The 19,326-nt window shown below is 39.2% G+C and overlaps 1 protein-coding gene and 1 pseudogene across 9 annotated transcripts in view; one reads left to right on the top strand and one right to left on the bottom strand.

The window, feature by feature from the left end:
- Positions 1 to 778: 778 nt before the first annotated feature.
- LOC702444 (ATP-binding cassette sub-family F member 2 pseudogene) lies at positions 779 to 1,628 on the top strand (annotated as a pseudogene).
- A 1,492-nt stretch (positions 1,629 to 3,120) lies between these two features.
- The window catches only part of GAB3 (GRB2 associated binding protein 3), a 71,602-nt gene continuing 55,396 nt past the window's right edge, over positions 3,121 to 19,326 (bottom strand). For 8 of the 9 annotated variants that reach the window (XM_015128499.2, XM_015128501.2, XM_077988912.1 and 5 more), the window contains 2 exons: positions 7,749 to 7,865; positions 3,121 to 6,181 (listed from right to left, as the gene is read on the bottom strand). In XM_015128499.2, the coding sequence (XP_014983985.2) occupies positions 6,065 to 6,181; positions 7,749 to 7,865 (234 nt within the window). In that variant the 3' untranslated portion in view covers positions 3,121 to 6,064. The remainder of the gene's footprint in view (positions 6,182 to 7,748; positions 7,866 to 19,326) is intronic. The other variant, XM_077988914.1, reaches the window with a different exon arrangement.

A 19,326-nucleotide genomic window follows, 5' to 3' on the forward strand; every position in this document is an offset into this window, starting at 1 on the left:
AGAAGGGGACAATTTTGTGCTGGCTGCCAGCTGGTAACACTCAGAATAGTCTGAGGGCCAAGCGACTTGGTTCCTTTCCATGTGGCCTGTGCTTCCTCACAGCATAATGGCTGGATTCCAAGGAGATACATATATATATATCAGGTGGAAGATGTATCATCGTGTATGACCTGGCCCCAGAAGTCAGAATCCCCTCTGCTATACACTATTGGCCACAGCATCACTACCCAAGTTCTACTGGATGGGACATAGACTCCATCTCTTAATGGGGAGTGGCTAGATGCTGAAAGAGCAAGCAAGACAGAAAATATTGTTGCGACCATTTTTCAAGAAGGCAATGTATGAAAATTGGACACCCCAAAGGCTGAGAACCCCTAGTGGGGAAAGCAGAGCAAAGAAGAAGAATCCAAGCAAGGGTGCAATCCCAGAGGGAGGAAAGATTCAGCCAGGTTCCACAGGGTAGGGAGAGTGAATTCCAAGCCATTTCCAGCTCTCTGCTCTTGCAGGTAAAGCAGCTCCAGGAGCTGAGGGGCTATCCTCTGAGAAGGAGCTCCAGGGGTGTAGGCTTCAGAAGGAAGAGCACATGGAATCAGAGAAAGGGGTGCCAGAGGACTTGGGCAGGGCACCAACACTGCCCACCACATCCTGCCAGAATAGAAGCTTAAGGAAAGACATATTTGTTTCACTCATTCTTATATACCCAGCACCAATAAGAATACCTCTTATGTAGCAGGTGATCATTAAATATTTATTGAACTGAATGGAATTGTCAATGGAGATGAGGGCCTCGTGGATCTTACATGGACTAGGTTTCACACCTGCCACGCAGCGCAAGAAGCTAAAAGACTTCAGTGGCAGCTGGAGGATGAGGCTTGCCCTTGCCAGAGCCCTCTTTATTTGGCCCTTCATGCTGCTCCTGGATGAGCCCACCAACCACCTGGACCTAGATGCTTGCATGTGGTTAGAGGAAGAACTAAAAACTTTTAAGCGCATCTTGGTCCTCGTCTCCCATTCCCAGGATTTCTGAGTGGTGTCTGTACCAACATCATTCATATGCACAACAAGAAACTGAAGTATTATACGGGTAATTATGATCAGTATGTGAAGACGCGGTAGAGCTGGAGGAGAACCAGATGAAGAGGTTTCACTGGGAGCAAGATCAGATTGCGCACACACGAAGAACTACATTGTGAGGTTTGTCACGGCAGTGGCAAGCTGGCCCAGCAGGCCCAGAACAAGGAGAAGACGCTACAGAAAATGATGGCATCAGCACTGACAGAGAGGGTCATGAGCGACAAGACACTGTCATTTTATTTCCCACCATGTGGCAAGATCTCTCCACCTGTCATTATGGTGCAAAATGTGAGCTTCAAGTATACAAAAGTAGGCCTTGCATCTACAATAATCTAGAATTCGGAATTGACCGTGACACACGAGTGGCTCTGGTAGGGCCCAATGGAGCAGGGAAGTCAACTCTTCTGAAGCTGCTAACTGGAGAGTTACTACCCACAGATGGCATGATCCGAAAACACTGTCATGTCAAGATAGGGCATTACCATCAGCATTTAAAAGAACAGCTGGACTTAGATCTCTTGCCTCTCGGGTCAGGAGCTCCATCTGGGAACTAACAGCTGCTACCCTGACCAGCTGCTCAGGACAGGACCCTGGGGCTACACTCCTGCATTGCTGCAATACTGCTCCCCCAGCCTCTCCCCTGCCCCTCAACCTGCCTTAGCTGCACTCTCTTATCTACAGACGGACAGTAACTGTTTCCTGTCCTCCTTCCAGTTACATCTGTCCATGTCTGGACTCGGCTGGCCATTCCCTCCAGCCCCTTGCTGGTTACCTTACTCTGAGTGTGATGCAGTCAGAGGCACCTGCAGGTTAGCCCAAGGGCCCAAGCCCTGGATTTGGCTTGCGGAGGAGGTTAGGATCCTCGTTTTCTGGGTTTTGGTGATGTTGGAGGAGTACCCCCAGCCCACCGCCCCGATTCCTTTTTGCTTCTGGTTTGGAGCTCTGGACCAGGACCTTCGTCCTGGTCAGTTTTTAAATAATTATTTAACAGTGTGACTTTTAGACCTGCGTGACATCTACAAAGTGCCCAATAAAGAAAGAGGAAGCCAAAACAAAACAAAACAAAACAAAACAAAACAAAACTAAGTAAAATAGAAGTTTTTGACCATGAAACAAAGACAGTGCTTTACAAGCAAACAGTGCTTACAAGCAAAACGGCTCCCCTAAAGCAGAGGGAACACGTAGAGTTTATTGTTCCGCCTTTCCCACTGAGGTCTGCTTGGAATCTGTGTTTAAGTGTGGCGGCAGAGTGGGGTCAAGATTCATTTTATCCATCTGGATCATTTTGTCCACCTGATCACCCTGCACAGCCATCCAGTCCCTGCGGCTCTCCAGTGTCCATGTATGTGAGGGTCTGAGTCTCTCAGTTGGCCTTATGGGCCAACCTGCTGTTTTTGTGGGTCGGAGACTTGGTCTAGAGTGTGTGTGTAGGAAAAAAGTGTTCATGATTGGCCTCGTACTTCACCAGGGGTGAGGCATTTAATGTGGCTTTTTGTCCTTTCTGCCCCAGGATCCCGCAGGCCTGTTCTCTCTATGCCTTTGGTCTGTTTCCCCCAAATCTGAGCCCGTCCCCTCCCTACTTTGTTTGTCCCTTCCTTGCTTCATGGCCTCGAGATGCCACCGACCTAGCACCCAGGGCATCTGGGAGACTCGGCTATGGAGAAAAGGGAGGTGGTGGCAAAAGAGACGCCTGCTGAGGACAGGCAGGCCTAGGGCAGTTGCCTTCTCATGCAAGTAATCATGAAGGTCATGTTATACATGGTGTCAGGGAGAGCAGCTGATTTTAGTATCAATTATAAAAGCTAGTTTCCAACGAAGAAATAAAGAAAATGACAAGATATGGCTTGGCTGAGCCGAAGCAGTACTGATTACAGACACCTGCTCAACTGTTTGCAGTGAAATAACACGCACGTGAGTCAGGTTAAGTTTGTTGTACTTCAATGTAAAAGTGGTTATGAAGTCCATTTTCAAATATTCAACTTTTAAAACATGATCCTTATTTATATTGGATGTCATCACTTAAATAAAAAAGAACTTAAGTCACGATTCCTCCTTATAAGACTTTTATTAACACCAGAAATGAAACAGTAAAAACAAAATGAATTTGAAAAATCAGTGTGATTGGGGGTGCAGAGATGGTATGAACAGGGACTGAGGAAAAAGCCAGGTCTGAGGACAGCCTTCAGTGTCAACTTGGAACTTTTAAAGGTCATGATTCAGCTGATCCTGTGAAGTGGACTGTGCGGTGGGCAGGTCGCTTCGTGCCTTTAGAGCCAGGCTGTGTGCTGGACCTCAAGGCTCTTCCTTCCCCAAGGAAAGCTTAACTCCCAGTGCTCCTGGGTTTGTCACCTTCTGGACTTGCAAGCTTGAGACCCTTGGGTCCCCTGTCCTGCACTGGACAACTCCTGACTGGGAGGAATTTTCTAACGCGATGAGACAGAAGAAAATGAAACAAAAAGGAACTACAGAAAACAAAGTGGGGTTAATTGCTGCATTGCCCTGTTATGCTGATTCCCACATCTTGTAGGTCTCTGGGATCATTTCTGTAACAAACATCAGGCCCTTGGTCAGAAACATAGCTCTCTCTCACACACACACATCGATCATCTCCACCAAAACCAATATTTTGACTTATGGTACCTTTGCTGGTGTCAGCTCAAAAACTACCTGTACTTTGTTTCCTAGAATCATTATGCTTTTGCATAGCCATCCTCTAACAGTTATCAAAGCAGGACACAATTGCATACACTCTGGAAATGAGGGGTGAGTCACCATTTTCAAAATTAAAATTTTAAAATTCTGACCCCTATCACCTTCCATACCTTTAATGCAGAGAGTGCCTATTCAGAGCATTCCATTTTTCAGTAATCACATCCAAACAGGTCACACTACCCATGTGTGTATTTCTTCATGCTATAAATATGTTTCTGGAAATGTTTTGTAGAAACAGATTTCTTTTCTTTTTGGGGGGGTCAATTGAGTGACATTTCACTACTGACATAATTTCAGCTATTCTTTTCTATCTCCAATCTGGTGTGGTTCTTGACACTTGGGCCTACAATTTTTTTCTGCATCAGCCTTTGTCAGATAATCAGTGATCCTAACACAAGTGCTCCACACATGGGAACTGGCAGTTTGAAGCCCTGGTTTCTTGCCTGAGTCTCTTTGCAAGTCACATGGGGAAGAAGGCAGCTCCTCACCGGCTTTGGCTGTGTGTGGTGATGCAGAGCTGGCTGTGGGGCTTAGGGAGAGGGGAGACCTCTCCTTGCTCTGTCCAGACTCACTAAGGACTCTGAACTCAGTTAAAATACTTAGAATCTATTTTCCCCCACTTTGTCCAAGGAAGAAAATAATGTCACCAGAACCTGCTTCTTTGAAAATCAATATGGCTTCTTTGAAAATCAAAATGACTTCTTGTATGGTCTGAAAAAAGAAGACTTTGGCATTTACTTACCTGTGGGGTGATTGGAAACCCTGAAATCCTGTAGCAAAGTCTACAACTGCCCCAACTGCACTGACTATCATGGGCCTGACTGCCAATTTGATCTATCCTCATAAAGAAGACAAAATCTCAGTCAGAATGCAGGACCAGTATCTGCTTAGTTTCCAGCTGTAGGTGCTCAGAAGGATCAAGAACAGACATTAAATAACACTTCATGCCCAACTAACACCTTCATTCTGGGTGTCCTGGACCCCAGGACCTGTAAAGGAAGGGGTGACATGACACCCTCATTATAAAGTGGGAGTGTTTGTACTCTCAGTACCTAGTTACTTCTCAAGCAGAGGGGAGCAATTGGCTGGGAAACCTAAGAATGGAATTCATAGGTTTTTCCTGGTCATTTTTCTCTATCACTCAAAAGCTTGGGCCCATCATAGGATAGCCAGGGACAACCTACGCCTTCCCCAAGGTGGTAAAAATTCCTCTGCTAGCATTAGCCAGCTCACAGGGAAACACACTGCATAGGGGACCATGAGAATGGCCTTCAGACTGACCATCAGTAGGTATTTCTAATTGTAACTACTGATGATAGAGTTCCAGTTGAACATCGCACAAAGAAACCCTCACTTGACATGCACACCTTTCAAGTATCAAAACTGTTCAGATCCCTACTCATTTTGTGTCTGCAGGTGCTTCCCACATGTCTCCAAGGCTCACCCAATTAATCCATTTTGTCAAAATCCTCAGAGGAAGTATGAGGTAGAGGAATGAGTTTGCAATTGGCAGCCTGGACAACTGTATTCTAAGCCGGACTCTGGGTCTTGGCTTTGTGATAATCTTGGGCAAAGCATTCCCTCCTCTAGTTCTCAGTGTTCTTTTCTTCAAAGTGGCATCAATGGTCTCTTCCATGCCTATCTTCTAAGGTCTTTCGGAGAAGACATGAGACGGTGCATGGGAAAAGGCCAAGAGCAGCAGAATACCTGGCTACAGGTAGCTGCTTAATTGCAATGTCCTTAGAGCCACCAGTGTCATCTGATATACTTATCTCAGAGCCTGAGATCCATTGCCCCTGTCACTTGTCTTTGTTTGGGGATTGACATGACTAGTCTGCTGAAGTCCTTGGAGTAAGATTTTGCCACCATCACTGGGCTTGATCTCCTCAACTGTCTTCAGAGGCTGGAACAAGATGGTCTCCAGAGGCCCCTTTGCTAGGATAATTTATCATTCTCATTGAAGCACAGGAGACAGGTCAGAATTTCAGGTATTGGAGTCAAACGATAAAATCCTGTTGGTCGCAACACTCACTCCAATCTTTGCTCCGATAAGACAGCGGGGAGGCTAGATTCTCTCAGAGCCCCCTCAGGAAGGCAACTGCTTCCTTCTTTTGTTCCTTCAATGTATAAAGAGGTCTTCTTTCCTAAAGGTTCTGGCCAAGACCTTGAAAACTACACAGTCTCTCTTGGTTTTGACCTGTGTTGACCATCAGTGTGTTTTTAGTTGAAAAGAAAAAAATAGAAAAAACTCAAACTGAGCCCCAAGTTTCCCTGTTTCTCATACTTTGGATTGCCTCTCATCCGTCCACTCCTGTTTTGTGCTCTGGAGAGCCTGTGTCTTCTGCTCATCCACTTGGACATAGTCTACTCTTTGTTCTTCTGAAAGGAGAAGTTTCTGAAGAAGGAGAACAAAAAGGTTTTCATTACATCTAACTTAAAATGTCAGGAAAATGTTTACCCTTTTGTATTAAATTACATTGTTAAATATTTGTTGCCCTTTTCTTTGTGTGGAAGCTTTATACTTTGTATATGCACGTGCGTGTGCACAAAAACACATTGCTTCCCTCAACTTTGCTCTAGCCACTTGACTTGCTTTGACCAATATAATGTAAGTGGAAGTGACATAGCCTGGCATGGTGGCATGTGCCTGTAATCCCAGCACTTTGGGTAAGAAATACCTGAGACTGGGTAATTTATAAAGGAATCTTTATAATTGGGTATTTCTTCATAGCAGCATGAGAATGGACTAATACACAGGCCAAGGCAGGAGGATCACTTGAGCCCAGGAGATCAAGATCATTTTTTATTAAAAAGATAAAAAACAGCTGTGGGTGATGGTGTGCAACTGTAGTCCCAGCTACTTGGGAGGCTGAGATGGGAGGATACCTTGAGCCCAGGAGATCGAGGCTGCAGTGAGCTATGACCATGCCACTGCACTCCAGCCTGAGTGACAGAGTGAGATCTTGTCTCATGAAAATAAAACAACAATAACAAAAAGGAAGTGACATGTTCCAATCCTAAGGAGAAAAGAGGTATTCTGTGATTCTGCAATCTCTCTTTTTCCTCTGCCAGGAGGCCAGCACACTTCAGATGGGGGCTGCTTCTCTTGCCTGGGCCCTGGACTGGAACACAAAGGCTCTGGCCTGCAATAAAAGAGCCTTTGTGTTGAAAGTAGATGAGATTTGGGGGTTGTTTGCTTTGAGTGCATAGTCTACCAAAACTGAGTAATGCTCCTTTTATACTTATTGCTCCTACCTTTCTTAACAGCTTTTCTCCAGTCTCATATCAGGTTTTTGGAATGATATTAAAAGTAGAAAAGAAGTAGGAGTTACCTCAGCGAAAGAGTAGGAAAGTCCTCCATTGTTTCCCATGCACTCATTCCTTACGCTGTACAGTGGGTGATACTAGTTCACAGCTATGATGACTTACATGTATTAACTCAATTAATCCTCACAACAGTCCTTGACATAAGTGTTGTCATTTCTGATTTCCATTTTTCAGATGAGAATTCTACCCAAAGGGGTAGCTGCCCAACTTGGCATTCAAGGCCCCTTACTAAGGGGTTCCACTTCCAACTTACAGTTCTTTCCACTGCTCCCTCAAGTCTAACCAAACTAGGCTGTTACTTGTTCCCTAAACAGGATGTTCCTACACCTGGAGGGTCCTCTACCTCACCCTCATTTCTGCCTGAGACATTTTTCTATAAACTTTATGGTCCAAATTTTGAAGTGTGAATATCACATCTATTTATACATATACACACAAAGAACACACCCTAGAAGGAAATACACCAAGATTTCATTCTGTCTGGGAGATGGGATTAGGGCTGATTTAAATATTCCTCATTATACTTGTCTGCATTTTTCACACTTTCTAAGGAGAATATGCATGATTTGATCATCAGAAAAGTCTAAGCAGAAATGGAATCACCTGGGGATTCTCAGACGCAAAGCCCTTCCTACCTGCTGCATGGGGGCTGGTGATGCTGAATTGAAGTCCAGGGCCAAATAATCTAGGCTGAATTTCTTTGTCCACGTAAGAACACCACTGCTCAGGGAACTGGTTGTTCGGTGCTCCTCCTAGGAACCAACATCGCAGGAGTCAGGTTAATGATGTCTATCTGGGTTGCTCAAGGGAAGGAGGGCAAGTTGTGGTTTCACCCAAGCAGATGCCGTCATATCGTAACAGAATAGTCTGATGAGACCTGAGTCAATCAGCCTGCATATCTGAGTGAGAACTGTAATTTCAAACAGAATATAGCCAGTCTGGCCTTCACAGTGAAACTATACCATTATTCACTATGGGAACAGTATGCCAAAATTCACTCAAAAAGGAATTTGCTTCACGAATCTGACAGGCCTGTGATACTTTAGAGATTAAACCCTGACGAGATCAACTATACATATTAAGTTCTCGTGAAGGCATCCCAAATGCATTTAAATATAATTTGCACAATACAGTTATAACACAGATGAAACTCAGGGCCCAGCTTCAGAAGTGAAATGCTACCGATCTATATCTTTGAAGCTGTTTCCCCTCTACCATCTTTCCTTCTCCTCCCAAGAGGTAAAGCACTATCTTGAATTTTGTGCTTACCACTCCTTTTACTTTTAAATATAGTTTTATGAGTATACAAGTATCCTTAAATAACAGACTATTTCCTTTCACCTGTTTTTGAATGTCATATCAACAGAATCATATTGTATACATTTTGGGTGGCTTCAGTTTTGTGTTCAATATTAGGTACTCCACATTCACTTGTGTCGATGCATTAGCCCTATTTCACTCATTTGCACTGGGTCAGATATTCCATTGTATGACTTATTTAACCATTCTGCCATCAAAGGATATTTGAGTTGCTCCCAGTTTGGGGGCTATTACAAGCAATGCTGCCATGGACATTCATGCACCTGTGGGAAAAATTCCAGGGCATTTACTTGGGAATAGAATCACTGGGTTATAGAATATGAGCATCTTCAACTTTACTAAACATCACCAAACTATTTTCCAGAGTGAACCAATCTACATGTGTACCATCCTGGTCAACATTTGGTATTGTCAGACGTTTTAACATTTTTCCTACCTAAGACAGGTAAAATGGTATCTTACTGTGGTTTGATTTTCCATTCCCCTGATTATTAATTAGTATGAGTACCTGTTCAGATGTTGAAAGGTCATTTATTTCTCCTCTGTGAATTGCCTGTTTGGGTTTGTTTTGTTTTTTGGGTTTTTTTTTTTTTTTTTTTTTTGCCTTGTTTCTGGTTAATTTTTGTATTGAATTGTCTATTTTCCTTACTTACCCTGAGTACTTTTTCCTATGCCCTGGAGAGTAATCATTTGCTATCCTGTATGTTACAGATAGCTCATCACAGTCTAGCTTCTTGTCTTTTCATTTCTTTTTATGGGATTTATTTTAACTAAGAAATACTTTTAATGTAATATGTCAATCTTTTCCTGCATGGCTTGCACTTGCATTATGTTTAAGGAATCCTGCCCTATGCTGAGGTCATAATTTATTTATCTATATTTTTTCCTGAAATTACAAAGTTTTGTAATAATTTGCTCCATGTTTAAGCAATAATCTCACTTGAACTGATTTTAATATTGTATATGGTGGTGCAATAGAAATAAAATTCATTCCATTTTTGTTGTTGTTTTTACTCAACATGGATAACCTAGTTTCCCCCAGAATCAGCTTCAAAGTTCCTCAAAAATCTCTGTTAGGGAATTGGTAAGGTAATGTCTTTAATATTTGAGTCTTCCTATTCAGGAACATGGTCTACTTTTCCACTTATTTCATTCTCCTTAATGTCTTTTGATAAATTTTAATAATTTTCTCCACAACATTTTTTTGTTAGATTTATCCCTAAATACCTACAGTTTGTTGTTACTATAAATGGTAAGTTTTGTTTAAATTCTTTTTTCTGTTTGTTACCATTATATAGACATCCAACTGGATTGTGTATATTGACTTTATATCCATCAATCTTGATATCTTTTATTAACTGTAATTATTTATTTTACTAACTTAGTAATTCTAATTATTTCTAAGTAGATTATTTCGAGTTATCACTCATATAAGCAGATTATTTTGAGTTATCACTTCATCTATGAATAATCACTGTTTGTCTTCTTCCTTCCTTTCTCATTCTTACTCATTTTGTTTCTTTAGGAGATATTTTTAGTGTTTAACCACTGAGTATGATATCTACTATAGGTTCTATAAGATTCATTTTTCATTTATTATGACGTTAAAGAAAATTCCTCTATTCCTTGTTTACTAATAGATTTTTTCATGAATAGATGAGTTCTATCAAATGCTTTTTCTGTATCTAGTAAGATAATATATCATTTTTCTCCTTTAATCTGTTAATGTGCTTGGTTGACTTAATAGATATTCCTGGTTTATGGCTGTAATAGCTCATCTCCCTGAGAATATTGGTAATAATAGAGTTTTAAAAAGGCTTTTCCTAGCCGGGCACAGTGGCTCATGCCTTTAATCCCAGCACTTTGGGAGGCCAAGGTGAGCGGATCACTTGAGGTCAGAAGTTCAAGACCAGCCTGGCCAACATGGTGAAACCCTGTCTCTACTAAAAATACAAAATCAGCCAGGCATGGTGGTGTGCACATGGAATCCCAGCTATTCGGGAGGCTGAGGCAGGAGAATCACTTGAACTTGGGAGGCAGAGGTTGCAGTGAGCCGAGATCACTCCACTGCACTCCAGCCTGGGCGACAGAACAAGACTCCGCCTCACAAAAAAATAAAATAAAAAATAAATAAAAAGGTCTTTCCTTCTGGCATAGTTCTTATTTCGTCTAACCTGTTTTGGTCTCAATCTTTCATGCTAGAGTTCTCCTGAAATGTCACATGAAATCACTAACTGTTGCTTATACTTATGAGCGAAAGACCAAAAAGCTAACATGAAGCTTTGTGTACATGGATGGTGTTTGTCAACTCTGGAGTTTTCTGCAGGGTGATCCCATTGGGTGGTTATCTTAAGTAACCCTCAATATTAGGAACTACATTTTGCCACTTGGGCTGCTCAAATAGCCCAGAGAAATATTTTCTAATATCTAAACTCAATTGTAAAGGTCTGGTTGTCAACATTCTGGAAAAGGGCTTAAGAATGGTTCTCATATCCATTATGCCTATTTAATTAATCACCTTGTTGTTAGTATAGTATTCATGGTCAAATATGTCTAGTATCCCCCAGTGCAGAGATCTTTTGTTTTACTCTCTCCAGAGAGACTGCACTTCAACTTTTCTATGAGATGGGGGATGGAAAGTCACAGTGTTTCACCTCCATGGAGTGAGGGAAGGGATCTTGGAATTTACCTGATGCCTTTGACCACTACTACTTCTTTTACTTTCCCTTCAACCCTACTTCAGAACTACCTATTGTGGACAATTCCTGAATTCTTTGGGTAGTCTAAGTCAAGTTGCTTCTTGCCTGCCTTCCACCACATTTAAGATTTATTTTTTTTTTGCGGCGGGGAGGGGTCTTTTAAGTCATTTACTACATATCTACCTGCATTCCAGTTTCCAATATGCTACTGCTATTTTCTTCTCCAATTCTTCATATCTTTGTGGATTTATGCCTTTAACAGATTTCTTTACTGTTATTTTAGAGGGTGTTTGGGGATGGAGAGAAACTGGAGGCTTGTGGTCAATCTTCCATCTGAGGTTCATGTGTCAGTACTTTATTTCTTTTTATGGCTGCATAATACAATGGAATATTATTCATTATATATTATACTACATTTTATTCACACATTCATCAGTTGATGATCATTTCAGTTGTTTTCCCTTTCTGGCTACTATGAAAAAATGCTTCTACGAACATTTGTGTATGAGTATTTGGTTAGGTATACTCTTCTGTGGGATTTTAAAATCTGCATCCATGAGTAACATTGGCCTACAACTTTCTACTTATGTAATTGCTATTTGTTTTATCAAATTATTTTAGCCTCATAAAGTAAGGTGAGCAATATTCTCTTCTCCCATTCCTGGTAGGTGTTTATATAAGATTGCACTTATCTCTTCTTTTTGGTAGAAACTATCTGCAAAGTTTTTCGGGCCTTATGATCCTTTGTAGTACAAATTTTCCTACTGATTCAGTGTCTTTAATAGGTACATAAACATTCAGGTTTTCTACTTCTACTTGAGTCAATTTCTGATTTTTTTTAATCCAGAGAATTTGCCTATAACCAAAGTTTTCAAATTTATTGGTACAGAGTTGTTCACAAACATCTCTCATGTATTTGCAATTATTATCTGTTTTTCATTCTTAATATTACTTACTTGAATTAATATCTTTTTTATTAGTTTTGTTAAATTTTAGTCTTTTTAAAGAGCCAATTACAGCTGTATTGATCCTCTCTGATTTTGTTATTTTGTTAGTTTCTGTTCTTGCCTTTATTCATTTCACTTTTGTAGGGTTTTTCTAAACTTATTATTATAAAATTTTTCCAGCATTCAGCCAAATTAAAGAAAATATACCCACCATGTATACTCCACTAACATTTTATTAGACTAACCTGCTTGTAAGTCTTTGGGCTTGTGGAGGAATGGTACCTTTCATGAATTGTGAGCAACTCTAGCATTATCCCTTGACATATTGCTTCTCTCCTATTTTTCTATAATCTCCTTCAAAAACTCTGACTATACAAATATTTGACCTTCTTATTCTATCTTCCATGTCCCAAATTTCTTTCATATTCTCCATGTTTTTAACTCCTTGTCTGATTTATTAGTAACTTCTTCATAAATTATCTTCCAGCTCACTAAATCACTCTTTGTGCTTAGTCTGTTTATCTGATCCACTGAGTTTCTAATTTCATTCTTGTTTTTATTTCTACAAGTTGTAAATGGTCTTTTACAATCTACTTGGTCATTTTTAATAGTATCTCATTACTTAATCCAACTTTCAATTTCTCATTTATTTCTTTAAATATAGTAAAACTACTTATTTTATATTCAAAACCCAGTATTTCCAAAAACTGCCTACTTCCACATTTGATTCTATTATTTGTAATTCGTATTAATTTGGGGGGTTGCCGTTTCTCAATATTTTTGGCCCCAGAGATTTCTTTTCCCTTCCCTTCTTGTCAGCTGAGTTTTAGATTTAAAAACGTATCATATTTATAATAAGAGGTGTTTTTCATGCTATCTTGCCTACCAGTGTCCCATCAAATTTTAAAAATAGAATAAATGTAGTTTCACCTCCAGTAATGTTGAATAAAGTAATTTTGACCACCCTTCCTGCCAAGAACAATATTTTTTTTCCATTTTTAGTAGAAATTAAAAAATTGCTTCTAAAATTTTTATGGGAGTAGAAAAGTCAAAGAAAAAAAAAAAACCTTGAGGAGGGAAACAAAGCAGGAGGACTTACTTTCCTTGATATTGAGTCTTATAAAGCTACAGCAACTAAGGGAGTTCGTATTGTTCAAAGATAGGGAAACCAACAGAATAGAATTAAGAGTCCATAAAAAAACCCATACATATATGGATACTTGATTTATGGCAAAGATGGCACTGCCGAATAGTCAGTAAATGATAGTCATTTTACATAAATGGTGCCAACCAATTAGATAAACATACGGGGAAAAATGAGTCTTGACCCCCATCTCACAGCACACACAAGTTAATTCAAGGTGATATAATCTAAATGTGAAGGTAAAACTAGAAAACTCCTAGGAAATAGCCATAATTCACCCGAGATCAAATAGATGATTATCCTGTATTAAAGAAATTGAATTCACCCAGAGGGTTTCATTGGTGAATTATACCAAAAATTTAAAGAATAAACAAAACTAATTCTACACGATCTGTTCCAGAAATTAGAAGAGGAGAGAACACTTCCCGAGGAACCCAGCATGACCTTAATAACAAAACCACACAAAGACACTACAAAAACCTAAAGATCAACACCCATTAGGAACACAGACATGAAAATCCTCAACAAAATATTAGCAGATGAAATGCAGCAATATATACAAGGAAATAATACACCATGACCAAATGGGGTTTATCTAGAGAATACAAGACTGGCTTAAAGCCTGGCACAGTGGCTCATGCCTATAATCCCAGCATTTTGGGAGGCTGAGGTGGGAGGATGGCTTAAGCTCAAAAGTTCAAGACCAGCCTGGGCAACATAGCAAGACCCTGTCTCTACCAAAAAAAAAAAAATCCCAAGAAATCTGAAGAAAATAAAAACTTCCTATAATTAATAAGTTAATTCAGCAACCTCAAACTCTTGGCCTCAAGGGATCTTCCTGTCTCAACCTCCTGATTAGCTGGGACTATAGGCACAGCTACTATGCATGGTTAATTTTTAATAACATTTTTGTAGAGACAGGGTCTCACTTTGTTGCCCAGTCTGGTCTTGAACTCTTGGGCTCAAGCCATTCTCCCACATCAGCCCCCACAAAGTCCTGGGATTACAGGTGTGAGCCACTAAACTCAGCCAATCATATTTCTATATACTACCAATGGGTCATTGGAAGCTGAAATTTTAAAAATACCATTTATAATAGCTCCAAAAAGGAAATACTTCGATATAAATCTAATAGGACATGCATAAGATCTATGTAAAAATTACAAAATTATGAGGGGAAAAAATCAAAGAAAATCTGAATAAATAAGCCGGGTGTGGTGGCTCATGCCTGTAATCCCAGCACTTTGGGAGGCTGAGGCAGATGGATCACTTGAGGTCAGGCGTTTGAAACCAGCCTGGCCAACATGGTGAATCCCTGTCTCTACTAAAAATACAAAACAATTAGCTGGGTGTGGTGGCATGTGCCTGTAATATCAGCTACTTGCGTAGTTAAGACATGACAATCACTTGAACCCGGGAGGCAGAGGTTTCAGTGAGTCGAGATTGTGCCACTGCACTCCAACCTGGGCAACAGACAAGACTCCGTCCAAAAAAAAAAAAACACAAAAAAACCCAATCTGAATAAATGGAGAGCTATACTGTGCTCACTAACTGGAAGATTCAGAATAGTCAAGACTCAATTCTCAAATGTATTTATAGATTTAATGCAATTCCAATTAAAAAAAAGTCTTAGCAGGATAGCTTTGTAGATAAAGAACATCTGACTCTAATTACACATGGAAAGGCAAAGGAAGTAGAATAACAAAAACAAGTTTTAAAAACAAGAATGAAGTTCGAGAAAATACACTTCCTGATTTTAAAATTTACTCCAAAGCTACAATAATCAAGACTGTGTGGTATAGGCAAAGAGACAGACAATGGAACAGAATAGAAAATCTACACAAATATGCCCAACTGATTTATTACAGAGGTGCAAAGAAAATTCAGTGAAGAAAGGATTATATTTTCCATAAATGGTACTGAAACATTTGGCCATCCATATGCAAAATGTCAACTTCGACTTCACCTCACATCTTACACAAAAATTAACTTAAAATGGATCACAGACCTAAATGTAAAACCATAATTCTTTTAGAAGGAAATAAAGGAGAAAATTCTAATGAATTAGGTTAGGCAGAGTTCTTAGACATGATAACAATCTATTAAGGAAACAAAATCAATAAATTGGACTTAATTAAATTTTAAATGTTTGCTCCGCGAAAGACAGAAGAGAATGGAAAGAGAAGCTCCAGATATGGAGAAAACATTTGTAAATTATATATCCATTGGAGGACTTGGTTTTTTTTGTTTGTTTGTTTTTGTTTTTGTTTTGAGACAGAGTGTTACTCTGTCACCCAGGCTGGAGTGCAGTGGCATGATCTTGGCTCACTGCAACCTCTGCCTCCCGAGTTCAAGCGATTCTCCTGCCTCGGCCTCCCGAGTAGCTAGGACTACAGGCACATGCTACCATGCCCGGCTAATTTTTGTATTTTTAGTAGAGACAGGGTTTCACCATTTGGCCAGGCTGGTCTCGAACTCCTGCCCTCAAATTATCCTCCCACCTCAGCCTCTCAAAGTGCTGGGATTACAGGCGTGAGCCACCGTGCCTAGCCCCTTTGGAGGACTTGTACACAGAATATATAAAGAACTCTCAAAACTCAATGTAAGAAAACAAACAACCTGATTTAAAAATTGGCAAAAAGATCAAACAGATACTCCACCAAAGAAAATATATGGATGGCAAGTAAACACACCAAAATATGTCCAACATAATTTACCATTAGGGAAGCACACGTTAGAGCCATACTGAGATACCGATATACATCTATTAGAAGGTAGAAAATTTAAAAATCTGGTAATACCAACTATGCTGGCAAAGGAGGTGGAGCAACCGGAATTCTCATAAGTTGCTGGTAGGAGTACAAAATGGTACAGCCATTATGGAAAACATTTTGGCAGTATCTTACAAAGCTAAATAAACAATTGATGACTCAGTTAAACATATATTTGATGACCCAGCAACACCACTTCTAGGTATTTATTCTAGAGCTGGATTTCTCAGCTGTGGCAACTAATGACATTTGGGGCTGGATAGTTCTTTGTTGAGAGGGCTGTCCTGTGCATTGTAGGATGTATAGCAGTCCCCCTGATTTTTTTCCATTAGATGTCATTAGCACTACCTCCTCCACTCCAAGTTGTAGCAATCAAAAATGTCTCAAGACATTGCCAAATATGCCTTGAGGGTCAAAATCAACACTGGCTGAGAACCACAGCTCTAGAGAAATGAAGACGTCTGTCCATGCAGAAACCTGTCAAATACCACTAAGATCAGAAACAAGGCAAGCATGTCCACTTTTGCTACTTCTATTCAACAAAGCATTGGGAGTTCTAGCCAAAGCAATCAGGTGAGAAAAAGAAAGAAAAGACACCCAAACTGGAAAGGGAGATGTAAAGTAATCTCTATTTGCTGATAATATAACCTTATGTATAGATAACCCTAAAAATTCCACACAAAAACTAATAATAAATTAAAAATAAACAAATTCAGCAAAGTTGCAGGATATAATATCAATACTCAAAAACCAGTTGCATTTCTATACACTAATAGTGAACAATCATAAAAGGAAATTTTTAAAAATTTTCATTTACAATATCATCAAAAAGAACAAAATACTTAGGAATAAATTTAACCAAGGAGGCAAAGACTTATACACTGAAAACTATAAGAAGAAAGTAAAGGAGACATAAGTAAATGAAAAGATATCTGTGTTCATGAATTGGAAGACTTAATATTGTTAATATGATAATATTATGCAAAACAGTTTGCAGATTCAAAGCATTCCCCATCAGAATTCCAATGGCATTTTTTTGCAGAAATAAAAAACCCTGTCCTTAAAGTTCACATGTAATATTAAGGGACCCTTAAATGACAAATCAATCATAAAAAAGAAGAACAAAGTTGGAAGACTCATACTTTCTGATTTCAAAACTTACTACAAAGCTACACTAATCAAAACAGTATGGTACTGGCATAAGGACAGACATATAGACCAAGAAATAAATCCTTGCATATGTTGATTTTCAATGAGATTTTCAATGAGAGCGCCAGGACCATTTGACATCGAAAGGATAGTCCAGTCTTTCTAACAAATGGTGCTGGAAAAACTGAATGTCCACAAGCAAAAGAATGATGTTGGACTCTAACCTTATACCACATATAAAAACTAACTCAAAAAAGATCAAAGATCTAAACATAAGAGCTAAAACTATAAAACCTTTAGAAGAAAACATAGGAGACAATCTTCATGACATTGGATTTGGCATCCCATTTCATGGATATGGCACCAAAAGCAAGGCAATAAAAGGAAAGAAAATTTTGAAATCAAAAACTTCTGTGCATCAAAGGACACTATCAAAAGAGTGAAAAGAGAACCCACAGAATGAGAGAAAATATTTGGAAATCATGTATCTGATAAGGGGTTAACATCCAGAATACATTAAAAAAATTCCTATAACTAAACAACAACAACAAAAGAAACAATCTAACTTAAAAATATGCAAAGGACTTGAATAGACAATTCTCCAAAGAAGATATATAAATGGCCAATAAGTAGATAAAAAGATGTTCATTAATCATTAGGGAAATGCATATGAAAACCACAATGAGATACCAATTCACACTCATTAGGATATATATTATAAAAAATGATAAATAGGTCAGGCGTGATGGCTCACGCCTATAATCCCAGCACTTTGGGAGTCCAAGGCAGGCAGATCACATGAGGTCTGGAGTTTGAGATCAGCTTTGCCAACATGGTGAAACCCCATCTCTACTAAAAATACAAAAATTAGCCGGGCACGGTGGTACACGCCTGTAATTCCAGCTACTTGGGAGACTGAGTTAGGAGGATCGCTTGAACCTGGGAGGTGGAGGTTGCAGTGAACCGAGACTGTGCCACTGCACTCCAGCCTGGGCAATAGAGAGAGACTCTGTCTCCAAAAAAAAAAAAAAAAAAAAAAAAAAAAGATAAATAAAAAGTGTTAGTGAGGATGTGGAGAAATTGGAACCCTTGTGCATTACTGGCAGTAATGTAAAATGGTGCAGTCACTGTGGAAAACAAGTTTGGTAACTCCTTAAAAAGTTAAGTATAGAATTACCATATGATCCAGAAATTCCACTTCTACATATATATACAAACAAATTGAAAGCAGGAAGTCAAACATACACTTGTATGCCAATGTTTATAGCAGCACTATTCATAATAGACAATGGTAGGAACAACCCTAAATGCCCATTAGCAGATGAATGGATGAACAAAATGTAGTCTATACAGTTAAATATTACTCAGCCTTAAAAATAAATGAAATGCGGATATATCCTACAATGTGGATGAATCTTGAAAACACTAGACAAAATGAAAGAAGACAAACACAAAAGGACAAATATTGTATGACTCCACTTATATGAGGTACCTAGAATTAGGTAAGTTCATAGAGACAGAAAGTAGAACTTTACTACAAGAAAAGTATTTTTTGAAAACTGCAAAAGAAAGCTTCTAACAGTTCTAATTGCCTAAAAACTTGAAAAAAAATCCAAATGTCATTCCATGGGTGAGGGGACAAACAAGATGTGACACATCCATATGCTTGAACACTGCTCAGCAATAAAATGGAAGGAACTATTAATACATGTAACAATGGATGAATTTCAAAAAAACCATTCTGAGTGAAAGAAGCCAGTTTTAAAAGGTACTGTATGATTCTATTTTTGTGGCATTCTTGAAAGGACAATACTATAGTCATGAAGAACAGATCAGTGGTTGCTAGGGGTTACAGGTGAAGGGAGGATGTGGCTGTAAAGAGGTAGCATGAGGGATTTTGGAACTGTTGTGTATTCTGATCACGGTGGTGGTTACACAAATCTCTATATATGTTCAAACTCGTAGAACTGCACACCAAGAGAAAGTCAATTTCACTGTATGATGTAAAAATGATCTAAAAACTTAAAAGTAATGTAATACCATAATACAAAATTAATGTGAGATTTAAGAGTCTAGAACTCTACTATAAAAGCCTTACAAGACTATTGAAACCAAAGGGCTTGAAAAAGTGATAGAGAAGAAATCCCATATATTAAAATTATGTTTATTCTTCTAAATTTTCT

This window comes from Macaca mulatta, chromosome X, assembly GCF_049350105.2.
Source record: "Macaca mulatta isolate MMU2019108-1 chromosome X, T2T-MMU8v2.0, whole genome shotgun sequence".
NCBI lineage: Eukaryota > Metazoa > Chordata > Mammalia > Primates > Cercopithecidae > Macaca > Macaca mulatta.